We start from the raw sequence: 14,543 nt of genomic DNA, 5'->3' as shown, positions 1-14,543 counted from the left end.
TAAGGAAGATACTACTTTAACCAGGCTCTCCTAGGAAAATGGTTGTGGCGGTTCGGGGTTGAAGAGAATCGTCTTTGGAGGAGGGTTGTAGCTTTGAAGTTTGGGGAAGAGTGGGGGGTTGGTCTTCCAAGTTGGGTAGGGGTGTCCACGGGTGCGGCTTATGGAGAAGCATCCGGAAAGGTTGGGAGGTGTTTAGAAAATTCATTCAGTTCGAGGTAGGGGGTGGGGATAGAGTGAAATTTTGGACAGATCAGTGGTGTGGAGAATCACCACTCTATATTTCCTTCCCGGCTGTGTATGGGATTGCTTATTTTAGAGAGGCATCTGTGGCCTCTTCTCTGGAAAGGTTAGGGTCTGCGGATAGGAGAAGCTGGAATGTTCGATTACTCAGGGACCCAAATGATTGGGAGACAGGTGAGGTGGAGGCTTTCTTCCGAACCTTGGGCTCTAATTTACCTAAATCAGAGCACGGAGATCGTATGAGGTGGAAGTTGTCGAAGAAGGGGGATTTTAACATCCGCTCTCTCTATGATAAGCTTCGGAGTCCCTCGCCTATTATCTTTCCTTGGAAAGGTATTTGGAAGGTTAAGGCCCCCCGCGCGTCTCTTTCTTTGTTTGGACTGCAGTTTGGGAGAAGATCCGTACAGGGGACAATTTGCGGGGTAGAGGCCTTGATTTTGTTGATTGGTGCATTATGTGTCGATGTAGCGGGGAGACAGTGAATCATTTGCTTCTCCATTGTGTCAAAGCTCATCAACTGTGGAGTTTGGTTTTTAGATCTTTTGGGATCTCTTGGGTTATGCCAAGATCAGTTGCAGATACGCTTTTTGGGTGGTGGAATTGGTTGGGAAAGCACTCCTCTAGCATTTGGAACTTAGTTCCTCTTTGTCTAATGTGGTGTATCTGGAGGGAGCGAAACTGGCGAACTTTTGAAGATAAGGATAAAACCGATGATCAGTTGCTAGCTTTCTTTAGTGGCTCTCTATTTGATTGGTCTAGGGCTTGGAGACTCACCTCTAGTGACTCTCTCCCTTTGTTCCTCAACTCTCTTCTTTGTTCTTAGTTTTTTGTTGGTTGTTTGTTTTGTTATTTCTCTGTTTGTTTCCTCCCTTGTATCCTTTGCCTGCCTTGTGTAGTTTTCATGAGGTAGTTTCTTGAATATACTTCTTTCTTACTTATCAAAAAAAAAAAAGGAGTGAACAAACAAGTAGGACATGTATGTTCATATAACTAAGACAAGGCATGCATGCAGCAAAGAAGTTTAAAACATAAAAGAATCCCAATGTATACTATTATATATGAAGCAAGTGCTTGTATGCCACAGAGAGTATAAAACTAAAGGGGCGGATGTAACTCGCTGAATATTTATCTATCACAACGAAATTGATTGAGAGTTCTCTATCCCATTAGTCTAGGCCATAGTCTAATTCATTAGCCTAGATTGTGTTGTCTCTCAAAAGTTAAAACACAGAGAATGAGTACTGTTTATAGTTGCACTAAAGATTTTGCATTTTATCAGATAGATAATGATTAAAGTGCTCCATGGAACATACACCACTAAGGTACCTAGTACCGTACATGTAGAATTAGTGCTTTTTAAAGTTACAGACTATAGGTTTTGCCCTATATCAGATGGACAGAGATTTAAGTTATATCAATGAAGAGTGAAGAAAAGCTTGCAATTTTTCCAAGTTTTTATATTTCATCTAAACACTTGCTCCTTGCAATTGAGCAAATCCCATATATGACCGACAAAGTTACCAGAAAAAAACTCAAAAACCACAGCTTTTGAACTGATGAGATAACCATATCCATAAATAATTCAACAAGCCCATCATAGGAAAAACAAAAACAGAAACAATTATAGGGAAATCTCACAACTTTAGAGTGATATAACCAAACAGTTATAGTTTAGCATGGATCAGCAAAGTAAAACAGGAATTAAAGAGACAGAGAAGGATATATTACAACACATCACAAATAATCAGCATGGTAGAGAAATATAAGAAATTGTAATAACCAAACAGTTATAGTTTTGCAAGGATCAACAAAGTACAATAGGAATTAAAGACACAGAGAAAGATATATTACAGTACATCACAAATAATCAGTGTGGGTTTTAGAGACAAACCAGAAAGCTTTGGACTTGTGAATTTTAGGTCCAATCAGCCAACATGGAAGGGTCCCATATCACCAGTTCTAAGAGAGCCAGCAATCTCATCAGCAACTGTCAAACAAGAAGAAACCTACCCAGACAGAGCCACCCACACCGTCTTTGCCATAAATAGAGTCATGGCCCATGACATTGCCATTGCCTCTCTCTCTCTCTCTGTTTTGTATAAATGAAAGGAGGTGACTTTGGCCCATAAAAGTGAAAAAAACAGTACAACATTACCCTTCTCTCTCCAATTTTTGGTTCATTTTAACTTATAAATCATCCTAGATGATCAGAGCATCATCCAATTGAATATGGCCAACTAATAGGTAGATGCTCCTAATTAAGCATCATTTCTACATGTCACCTATAGTAGTACCATCAAACTTTATGCCAATTCAAGCCTTATGTTATTGCAAAATCCTCATCCATTATCAAATCATCATGTGGTACATATCCAACCTTCTTCATTTTTCCATGAAGATCATGAAGTAAAGAACAAATAAGCTCAGATTGACTATTAGACTTATCACCAACTACAAACACATATGGTCTATTCCCAATTTCTATCCAACTGCAACCAGGTTGCTTTTTCAACCCCTTATCCTTCATTTTCAACCTCATATTAGCTGCTTCCCTCCATTTCCCAGCTGAAGCATATATGTTAGACAACAATAGATAAGTGCCCGCATTCTTTGACTCCACTTCTAAAAGGTCTTTTGCTGCTAGCTTCCCTATGTTCAAATCCCCATGAACATTACATCCAGCAAGTAGAGCCCCCCAAATAGATGCTGATGGTTTGTTCCTTAGCCGCTTTATAAAATCAAAAGCCTCTTTAAGTCTCCCTGCACGGCCACAGAGATCAACCAAGCATGTGTAGTGATCTTCTCTCAAAATTATGGACCCATCTTTCACAAGCTCATCAAAGTATTTTAGCCCCTCCTCCACCAAACCAGCATGGCTACATGCTGAGAGCAACCCCACATAGGTGACATCATCAGGCTGGACCCCTAATTCCCTCATTTCATTAAACAAGCCAATTGCCTCTATGCCGCATCCATGGTGCGCATAAGCTGCAATCATGCCATTCCAAGAAATCAAATCCCTATGGCTTGTCAGCCCATCATCAAACATCTTCCTAGCAGCACCCAACTCTCCACACTTTGAATACATGTTTATGAGTGCTGATACCACAAATGCACAACCTTGGTAGACTGTTTTACTTATCATCTGATGAACTTGTTGTCCCTCACTAAGACCTGCTAGATCACTACAAGCACCCAAAACTGTTACAAAAGTTCCCTCATTAGGTTTCACCCCATCGGCCACCAGCATTTTGGAGAAAATCTTCAAGGCTTCTTCACTTTGCCCATCCTGAATATACCCTGTGATAATCGCAGTCCAAGATATGACATTCTTTTGGGGCATTTCATTAAACAACTCCCAAGCCCTACCTAACTCTCCATTCCGAATAAATCCCGTAATCATGGTATTCCATGAGGGCATATCCCTCTCAGGCATTCTCTCAAACAAGCTAAGAGCCTCATTCAACTTCTTATTCTGCGCATAACCGGTAATTATAGCATTCCATGAAACCACATTCCTTTCAGGCATCCTATCAAAAAGTAACCGGGCCTCCTCAATCCTACCATTTTTTGACAAGCCCGCAACTATTGCCGTCCATGAAATCACATCCCTCTCAGGCATCCGTTCAAAAAACCTCTGTGCCTCATCAATCCTCCCACATTGCCCCAACACCGTAATAACAGTATTCCACGTAACCACATTCCTCTCTGGCATCCTATCAAACAAGTCCAAAGCCAAATCAACTTTACCATCTCTCGCATACCCATCAATCATTGTGTTCCAAGAAACCACATTCTTAACCGGCATCTCATTAAACAAACTCTCAGCTTCCTTAAACCTTTTCAACCTTATATACCCACCAACCAAAGCGGTCCAAGTAACCACGTTCTTCTTAGCATCCACTCTATCAAACAACCTCCTCGCCTCCTCAACCATCCCATGCTTAACATACCCCGTGATCACCGTTGTCCAAGTGACCACATCTCTCTCACACATTTGATCGAACACTCGGCGTGCATCCCCAATTCTACCCTCTCTAAAACACTTGGTGATTAGCCAATTAGTCCTTGCCAAATACGAATTGGCACTAGAATCTCTTCTGGGTATCTCAAATTTGGCCATTCCAGGCTCATTCGCCGAGTGATAAAGACCAATTCTGGGTCTGCCACAAAAATTCCTAAGATTGCACAGTAATGGAATAACATATTGGACACAACAGCTGAAAATGGGTGATCTAAGAATATTGCTGAATTGTCTCACTGTCACATTGTTTGATACTCGAAAAATTGCTAACATTTCAAGCTAGAAACTAATAATCCCTATTACTGTATCCCATGAAAAAATGCTAACATTTCAAGCTACAAAGCTTTTAGCAAAAAGTAACTCCTCTGTTTGTTTCGAAGTAAAATATTTTCGTTTACAGTCACAAACCCACGAACCCGGCCACCGCTGCGAACCCACAAACCACCCAATCAGCCACCGCAACCCACAAACCCAGCCACCCACCACAATCCGAAAGTCATCCAAAAACGAAGAAGAAAACTTACGAAGGGTCGAACCGAGATTCTGTGGGTGTAGCACACTATGGCGGAGGTGGATTAGGCGATGAGTGTCTCCGACGAATTGATCGGTGGCCGGTGATGAGTGGCTCGGTGGTCTGGTTTGTGTGGGAAGAGCGAAGAGTGAGAGAGGGGACAGTGTTTGTCGTAGAGAGCGGGAGAGTTGTATGAAAGATAAAAAAGTGTAAAAGCTGAAATTTAACCTTTTGACTGTAAAATATTACAGTTGGCCAGATTTAAACTTAAAAACCATCTTGCATCAAAACAAATGAAGCGTAATTTTGAAGTACGATCTTTTATCTTACATTGCGAAGCTGAAGCTAAATGAATGCATCTGTAATTTTTTATTTTTTTTACTTTGATTTTGGTGGTGCTGCACTGTTGGGTCGTAAATGAATCAAGCTGTATATGAACAACTAGAGCTTGACTTGATAAAAAGTTCGTTCACGTTTATTTGTTTATGAATAAGCCAAGCTTGAACTTTAGTTCTAGGCTTGTTTGATAAATAAGCTAAGCCCAAGCAACAAAAAAAAAAAAAATACTTACCAAAAAAAAAGTTCTTTCCCTGTAGTAATCTGTAATTCACCTTCTTTCCTTCCCTTTTTATTTATTTTTTTGATAAATAGCGATATTTCTTAAATCAAAAGCCCCATGTACACCGGGAGCCTACATGCAAAGGATTACATCAAGATTGGAAATTACAATGATGAAAAAAATTAAAGCAAGAAAAAGAAGTGAAAACAGAACACCAAGCAAATAAAGAGTAGAGGAGGAGAGATTTAATCTCAAGAATCGACCGTTCCGTCCCTTCAAAGCATCTACTGTTCCTTTCCCACCAAAGACACCATAACACACAATGTGGGACAGCCCGCCATAGGTCCATGTTGCGTTGTCTACCAAATGGACCCTGCCAAGATGCAAATAAATCTGCAACACTTTGATGCATCACCCAAATCACACCAAAAAGGCTCCAAACCACAGACCATAGCTCGAAAACAATGGGACAATGAAGAAGAAGATGGTTTACCGACTCCCCACTTCTTTTACACATATAACACAAATCCATGACGGTACACCCTTATTCCACAATCTATCAAGGGTCAAAATCTTGCCTAAGGCGGCAGTCCAAGAAAAGAAAGCAACTCTAGGAGGGATGTTTAAGCGCCACACAGGTTTCCACAGAAAGAGGTTGTTAGGGGTCGAGAAGATGGATAAATAGAACTCACTAACCTTAAAGCCCTTATTCTTTGTCGACTTCCAGCAAAGTTTGTCTTGCCCTCACTAGTAAAGGTCATAGAGTGCATAAGATTCCAAAAAATATCAAATTGTTCAATCTCCAATCTTGGAGATCTCTATGGAATTGAAGATCCCAAAGTAGTCTTTGATTAGAAAAAGACATGACATCTGCAAGATAGGAAACCTTGTTACAACTAAAGCTGTAAAATTTTGGAAATGCCTCCCAAAGAGTACAAACCCAACACCACAAGTGATGCCAAAGTTTAATTCTATTACCATTGCCAACTTTGAAGATGATGGATTTAGAGAAAGCTGGCTAGCCTTGTCTTATAGTTCTCCACAGACTAACACCATAAGCAGCTGTTACTTCTTTTGTACACCACCACCCCCAAATATTCCCATTGACCTTTTCCTTTCATTATGCCTATAGTAGCTAATGACAGAATCAACAACCAAAGTTTGACTTAGAATTTATAAGCCATATTTTAAATAAACATGTTTAGGGAGATGAACAAACAAGTAGGATATGTATTTTCATATAACTAAGACAAGGCATGCATGCAGCATAGAAGTTTAAAACATAAAAGAATCCCAATGTATACTATTATATATGAAGCAAGTGCTTGTATGCCACAGAGAGTATAAAACTAAAGGGGCGGATGTAACTCGCTGAATATTTATCTATCACAACAAATTGATTGAGAGTTCTCTATCCCATTAGTCTAGGCCATAGTCTAATTCATTAGCCTAGATGTGTTGTCTCTCAAAGGTAAAACACAGAGAATGAGTACTGTTTATAGTTGCACTAAAGATTTTGCATTTTATCAGATAGATAATGATTAAAGTGCTCCATGGAACAACACCACTAAGGTACCTAGTACCGTACATGTAGAATTAGTCTTTTTAAGTTCAGACTATAGGTTTTGCCCTATATCAGATGGACAAGATTTAAGTTATATCATGAAAAGTGAAGAAAAGCTTGCAATTTTTCCAAGTTTTTATATTTCATCTAAACACTTGCTCCTTGCAATTGAGCAAATCCCATATATGACGACAAAGTTACCAGAAAAAACTCAAAAACCACAGCTTTTGAACTGATGAGATACCATATCCATAAATAATTCAACAAGCCATCATAGGAAAAACAAAAACAAAACAATTATAGGGAAATCTCACAACTTTAGAGTGATATAACCAAACAGTTATAGTTTTGCATGGATCAGCAAAGTAAAACGGAATTAAAGAGACAGAGAAGGATATATTACAAACATCACAAATAATCAGCATGGAGAGAAATATAAGAAATTGTAAAACCAAACAGTTATGTTTTGCAAGGATCAACAAAGTACAATAGGAATTAAAGACACAGAGAAAGATATATTACAGTACATCACAAATAATCAGGTGGGTTTTAGAGGCAAACAGAAAGCTTTGGACTGTGAATTTGAGTCCAATCAGCCAACATGGAAGGGTCCCATATCACCAGTTCTAAGAGAGCCAGCAATCTCATCAGCAACTGTCAAACAAGAAGAAACCTACCCAGACAGAGCCACCAACACATCTTTGCCATAAAGAGTCATGGCCCATGGCATTGCCATTGCCTCTCTCTCTCTCTCTCTCTCTCTCTGTTTGTATAAATGAAAGGAGGTGACTTTGGCCCATAAAAGTGAAAAAAACAGTACAACATTCCCTTCTTCTCCAATTTTTGGTTCATTTTAACTTATAAATCATCCTAGATGATCAGAGCATCATCCAATTGAATATGGCACTAATAGGTAGATGCTCCTAATTAAGCATCATTTCTACATGTCACCTATAGTAATACCATCCAACTTTATGCCAATTCAAGCTTATGTTATTGCAAAATCCTCATCCATTATCAAATCATCATGTGGTACATATCCAACCTTCTTCATTTTTCCATGAAGATCATGAAGTAAAGAACAAATAAGCTCAGATTGACTATTAGACTTATCACCAACTACAAACACATATGGTCTATTCCCAATTTCTATCCAACTGCAACCAGGTTGCTTTTTCAACCCCTTTCCTTCATTTTCAACCTCATATTAGCTGCTTCCCTCCATTTCCCAGCTGAAGCATATATGTTAGACAACAATAGATAAGTGCCTGCACCCCCCCCCCCCTTCTCTCTCCCTCTCTATCGCAATAACAAATATCAAACCTCTTGTATAAAGTATGTCAAAGCTTTACAATTTGTTTTAAAATGGAAAATGAATCATAAACCATTTAAGAAGATTTGCACAGAGTATTCAACTACTGAACTTAAAGAGGGCTTTAAATCCCTAAACCATGTATTCAATCTCCTCTCTTGTTTCCAACTAGCCTCAGCTGATCTGTCCACGAAAAGGGGAAAAAATTATACTTAATGCAATCGGTCATCTCAAATTTCAACTAAATCAACATAACTATAGAGAGCTAGAATATTAGCAGCAAAACCTTTTTAATCACTATAGGTAGTCATAAATACTGATAGTAGTTTTTTCCCTGTAGCAAATTCACCTTCTTTTCCTTTCATTATGCCTATAGTAGCTAATGACAGAATCAACAACCATAAGTTTGACTTTAGAATTTATAAGCCATATTTTAAATAAACATGTTTATGGGGAGTGAAAAAATAAGAAGGATATAAATTTTCATATAACTAAGATAAGGCATGCATATATACAAGTACACTTATTGGTTGAAAGAATCTTCTAAACGATGGCATTCAATCTTCAATGATAATAAATCCAAATTCACATTTGTCCCAATCATTTCTATTGGCTATCAATCAGAAAGACAATGAACTATTCTGTCTATAAATCATAGGATAGAGAAGATAATTCAAATATATTGTAAATCATGCACACAATGTCATAGTAACTCATACCAAAATTTTTTTAAAAACAAAATAATACTTCACTTCTCAATATGATTTATTTGGAGGAAGCTTAACATAAATTAAAATCAAAATATAATAAGGTAGTGGGGTGAAGCAATTTAATGGCCTGATTGTAAGTTTAGAGAGGGAGGAGAGTAGAGGAGAGTAGTAGAGAGGAATGGTTATCCTTCACCTTGTTTGAATGTTTTTAAAATTAGTAAGAGGGAAGAGAGTAATTAGCCCTTCCTCTTGTTTGGATGTTTTAAAAATTATGATGGAAAGGAGAGGAACTAATTTAAATAGACAAATTTACCTTTATTTGAAAATGAACTTGCAACATTGGCTTATGATTAATTTGTTAGATTATATAATTATGACTATAGCATGCAATATTTTTTTTTGATAAATTTTTTTTTTTTTCCTGATGTGAATTAAATAATCAACATTAGTCTATGATTAAATATTTTTTCTGCTTTTTTTATTTTACTAAAAAAAATCATCCTTAATTGATAATAATTAAAATAAGAAAAAAATGTTTAGTTTGTTTGTTTATTGAAAAAATCACCAAAATATTGAATTTAGTTGTTGCAGAAAACAGATACAACTTCACATCAAACCAAAACAATAACTTCCATCAATTCAAATTCCTTGGTTTTCTCACCACCCAAACAATGGGAAAGGGTGGGGAAATCACGCAGTCAAACTCAAATCACTTACCTTTGTCTTCTCCGTACATAGCAAGCAGACAATGTTGAAGGAAAAGACAAAAGACAACAAACAAATTCAGAAAAAGATAATACTAACACACTGATTGGTTATTGAAGGGGGAAAAAAAAAAAACCCTCAATTTTCTTCCAATTTCAAGTTGAGCAGCGATTTCTGGTTATTTCAGCTAAAACAAACAAAAACAAAACAACAAAATTCTGAACAGAGCTGAGAGAGCTTGAGAGAAATTTGTGGGTTACAGATTTTTTTTTTTTTAATGTTACAAAACATTGGAATTTTATTAATATAATAAGGGTAAATTAGGTAATTTATTTGGTCAATAATTTATGTACTCTACTCTCTCTCTAAATCTCTCCAATTTGGGGAAATTAAAAATGAGGAGTTAGAGGTAGTTGAAACCCCTCCAAACTCCTCTAAATACCTCCCCCTTCTTCCTTAAAAAACTTCCAAATAAGATAATTGAATTACTCTCCCTCTCTTTACTCTACTCCACCTCCTTTTTTAAACTTCCAAACAGGCCATAAGGCCGGTTTTTGGCCATACAAGAAGATCCTCAGATTTTGCAATCTGTGAAACATAAAAAGCACGTGCATTGTTTTCAATATTCCTCCCTTTCACATCATTTTCACAATAAAACTGTATAAGATCTCAACCAAGCCAGTATGCTTTTACACGGTTCATTTTCATCAATGAGAAGACATGTTTATGATCATATAAAAATGGAAATTGTTTTATTGTGCACATTAAAGAGGTATGAGTAGCATCTAGGATGGACGCATTAATGTATAAGGGGACCAATTTGTCATAAGATGTAGAAATAATGGGACTAGTACAAGGAAAGAAAAATAGTAGAGATGGAAAATGAATATTATGCCCAAGTTGTCTTTTAAACCAAGTAGCATTTACTAGCTATTTTTTTAAGTCATACTAACTACATTTCAGAGTGTTTGATGAGGTTCAGAAGTATATTGCAGGCTAATTTTGTAAGAGACTGTGATGCGAAAATTAAGCACTATTAGAGGTTAACTTTGTTCAAGCAAAAAACGAGGCTTAGTTGTCTTGCAACTTAATAGCCAGAAAGACTGAAAGCCAAAATCAGTAATGATTTTTGACCAGCTAACATTCTTACTTTTAAAAAGGCAGCTATCAGGACCATCAAAGATTGAATAGTATGACTATTAGCTAACATGAACACAAAGTTGTAGGGGCAGACAAAAGTCCTTCAAGACTAAAGAAGCAAACATAAGATGTAAGATCACGTGATCAGAGCCCCCTTTTGTGAAGCTATACTCAGTATATTGTGACAATAAAACTAATAAGTTGAAAATCTTCTTGCCTTTTTAAACTGATCTTTAATTCTTAGGGTTCATGATGAAACCCACAAAACCACAAACTCGTTGACGCAGGGCATCCAAAACAAAACTAAAACAACAATAAAATAAAGGGATATGACCTAGGAGTCAGCACCTAGGTTAGACCTGGAGTCAGCACCAGACTAAAGAAAGATCAAACGGCCATTTTTTTCATTCATCAAAATATCAACTCTCCCTCAAGGAGTACAATATGTTGTTTATAAAGGATTGCTAAACCCTAATTCTAATTGGCTAGGAAACCCTTATTGCCTACAAAAATAACCTTGCTTCTAAATTAAAATACTAATAGCCAGATAAACTAATAGGACCTAAATCATAAAAATACAATTGGCTAGCAAACATTAATAATACTAAATAATAATCTTTTTGCGTCTCCCGCATCATTCTCCTCTAGTTGGAGAAAACTCGACCTCAAGTTCTAAAGCGTTGAAAGATTAGGATGCTAACAAGTAACACTTGCTTCAAGTCTGGAATCACCTTAGGGATCATAGAGAAAAGAAAAATCTTGAATTCCATCATGGCAAACTCTTTTGAAACAATAAAATTAATGTGTGGAATCAACATAATCTTATCTTGAACCATTGAAACTATTATGTTATCCATTTTCTCCACTTTAGCAAATTGTTTGTCTTCAGGCACCATGGAAGGCTAATCAAAAGCAGATTCATTAGCTTCCAATATCACATCATGTGCACCCTTTAACATAATACTCTCCTTAGAAACCATCTCTTCACCTTGCTGTTCTTCAATAGATTCATTTCCTTGCACGCATGTTAAAGCAACACTTGTCGAGGCATGTACATTTGTGTCAATATTAGGCTTTGGTGTTGCTTGAAGATTCTCCACGACCAAGATATCATCATCAATGTTGTCTTCTATGGGGGTAACAATAAGTTCATTGTGATCAATTATACTTGGTTTCCCAATTGAATTAGTCTGAGTCTTCATTTGCTTCATTTGAGCAATCCTGTCTTGAACATCTTTCATGAGCTTTACTGATAATTCATTTAATTCCTTGGTAGAGATAATGCCTAGATAGATTGTTCAAAAGTGCGTTGAGGACATGAAATGGGATAAGAATTCATCGTATTTGCTTCAACTTGAAAAGTACCACACTGAGATTATGCTAGATACTTAGCTCGAAAGTATGGTGACAAATATTCATCACAAATCTTTTCTTTCATATCTTCCCAAACACTAATGGCAGGTTCATATTTTAGATAGTAGAAATATTCAAGATTCTCCCAAAAGATTTGTGTTCCACCTTTTAACTTCAACTTTGCATAGCTAACCTTTTTGTTATCTACAAAATTTGCTTGCTCAAAGAATTGCTCCATCCCAGTCATCCAGTTGACAAAATCCTGTGGATTAGTTTTACAACCATCAAAATAAGGAGTTTCTGATATTACCATGATTCTCTAAAATAGTTGGAAGTTGGAACAAGAACCAGGGTTGCTGTGATGTTCTCTAAACAGATCGTTGGAATAGGCTTCTAAGACTATTCTCTCAAACAATTGCTGGGACTGGGCTGGTTGATAGGTTTGGATTTTGTGGGCTGGGTCTTGTATTTTTTTTTTTTTAAAAAGAAAACCGGTGTTGTAAAATGTGGGCTTTGGGCTTGTTAACAAATGGGCTAGATTAGGTAATGGTCTGGGTTATAAAAGTGGGTTGGGTTAGCTTGATGGCTTAAAAAATAAAGAGAATGGGTTTAGACAAGGCTAGTGGGTTAGCTCGTGACATTTGAATGATGGAGACCGATTAAATTGTGGCTTTGTGACACTGGGCAAAACTAAAATCATGGTGGCGCAGAAAAAAGGTGATGGTGAGGACAACCAGTTGAAGCGGCGGCTCATGGAGGTGGTGGTGGTGGCGGCATGCGTAGCAATTGTCGTGAAAGGATTCAACCCAATTTGAATGTGGTGGTTTGTTGGTGGTAGTGTGGCACGATTGCAGCAATGGGCTCTTATTTCTCTTCTCTCTGTCTTTGTGGTTGCAAGGGATTTGGAGACTTGATTGTGGGATTTTGGATTGGAGTCTTTGATTGGCATGAATATCTAGTCTTCTGATGGGTAGCACAACTATAGGACAGCTTTTTGGTACTAAGCAGGAAAATGACAAAGACAACTTGCTTGTGGTGAAAAACAGAGCAGTAATGGGATTTTTTTTTTTTTTTTTTTTTTTTTTAGGGTGTGTGTGATTTTTCTGATTCTTAGATAAAAGCCTAGAAATGATGAATAAATTTTATAACAAAAACCATGCAAATAAATACTCCAAAAATTTACACTAACAAAACAAAATTCTATAATTCACAATATTGGTATCTTAACTAAATTATGTTAACTATCTATCAAATAAATAGTCAAACTCTTTAACCCATACCCAATAACAAATAATACCCAACTGCAATGACAATCAAATCCAAACCCTTACATGAGATGTAAATTTGTTGAGAGGGAGGAGCAGTGACAGAGAGAGGCAATGTGGTGTGAGATCAGAGACAGTGTGATGTGAGAAGTGTGAGTGAGGCAGTGAGTTACTAAGGAGTGTGAGGCTGAGTGTTATGGGTGAGAGAGCATTCAATGACTTACTAATGCGTATCTGTGTTTTATAAAATTTTGCCTAGCAAAAATCGAGTCTATAAGACTCGAGATCCAAGTATATTTTTATTAAATTTCGAGTCTTATAGACTCAAGATCTATGTGGCATAATTATATTTTTCAAAGAAAATCGAGTCTTAAAGACTTGGTTTTGCTCTGTAGAACTCGAGTTTTTAAGACTTGAGATTTATGTGGCATAATAGTGTCCAACTCAACAAGTAGGAAGCGAGTCTTTAAGTCTTGAGTTTTATATGGAACTCGAGTTTCTAAAACTCAAGATACTAGTTTGCAAATTCATTTCAAATTCGTGTTAACTTACTATATTCTATCCCCTTACTATGCTAGTCCCCAAATATCCCCTTTTTTGTAAGTAATAAATATTATTATGCATTTTATCTTATTTTCTATATTAAGTATAGGCATTTTCATCTATAGTGGCCAACCAACCATGGCTAAAGTCACAACACCTCTTAGCATAAAATACTTCTAAGTTGATATTTTTGCATATTTTTTCCAATCACAAAACTCTTTTGAATTTCCTCGTATTTTTGTAATTTGAGCTAACGAACCTGAATTGACTTTTCTCTTTGATTTTTATAACATATTGCATACTTTTCCGTTCACAGAACTCTTTCGAATTTCCATGTATTTCATTTCATTTGATTTAAACTAACATAGATTTTGAGTTCATTCCCATCCGCTAGGGTTTCCTTTTCTGTTATTTAAATTTTGATAAAATATATGTATAATTCTGTATTGTGTTAAATTTTGGGATTGAAATGAGGAGAAGCGTGCTATTATATCTTAATTATATGTATTGATGAACTCTTAGATTGCAGCTAACGCTAATGCATACTTTTTCCACTCATTTCATTTCATTCAATTTAAACTAAAGTTCACCCCCATTTGCCTAGGTTTCCTTCTACT

The 14,543-nt window shown here is 36.8% G+C and overlaps 2 protein-coding genes, 1 long non-coding RNA gene and 1 pseudogene across 3 annotated transcripts; all 4 read right to left on the bottom strand.

The window, feature by feature from the left end:
• Nucleotides 1-2,165: 2,165 nt before the first annotated feature.
• On the bottom strand, nucleotides 2,166-2,312 carry LOC112033579 (uncharacterized). Its single transcript, XM_065779808.1, is given in 1 exon segment — nucleotides 2,166-2,312. A coding segment is annotated over 1 exon segment (147 nt).
• Nucleotides 2,313-2,560: 248 nt separating this feature from the next.
• LOC112033569 (pentatricopeptide repeat-containing protein At2g35030, mitochondrial) lies at nucleotides 2,561-5,048 on the bottom strand. The gene has a single exon (XM_024066348.2). The coding sequence runs from the start codon at nucleotides 4,535-4,537 to the stop codon at nucleotides 2,561-2,563; it is 1,977 nt and encodes a 658-aa protein (XP_023922116.1). The 5' UTR covers nucleotides 4,538-5,048.
• Nucleotides 5,049-7,485: 2,437 nt separating this feature from the next.
• LOC136070201 (uncharacterized) lies at nucleotides 7,486-7,715 on the bottom strand (annotated as a pseudogene).
• A 498-nt stretch (nucleotides 7,716-8,213) lies between these two features.
• Nucleotides 8,214-13,197, bottom strand: LOC112033548 (uncharacterized). The gene is made up of 2 exons (XR_010631500.1): nucleotides 8,497-13,197; nucleotides 8,214-8,393 (listed from the first exon to the last, which is right to left on the bottom strand). It is a non-coding gene; the product is annotated as an uncharacterized LOC112033548 (long non-coding RNA).
• Between the last annotated feature and the right edge of the window lie 1,346 nt (nucleotides 13,198-14,543).

This window comes from Quercus suber, unplaced genomic scaffold (genome assembly GCF_002906115.3).
Source record: "Quercus suber isolate HL8 unplaced genomic scaffold, Cork oak 2.0 scaffold_218, whole genome shotgun sequence".
Taxonomy (NCBI): Eukaryota; Viridiplantae; Streptophyta; class Magnoliopsida; order Fagales; family Fagaceae; genus Quercus; species Quercus suber.
The sequence above is the reverse complement of the archived record's forward strand: the minus strand, read 5'-3'. Positions and strand labels throughout refer to the sequence as shown.

Coding starts and splice junctions, on each gene's coding strand:
- LOC112033569 (XM_024066348.2), bottom strand. CDS start 4,537: ATGTTAGCAATTTTTCGAGTATCAAACAATGTGACAGTGAGACAATTC.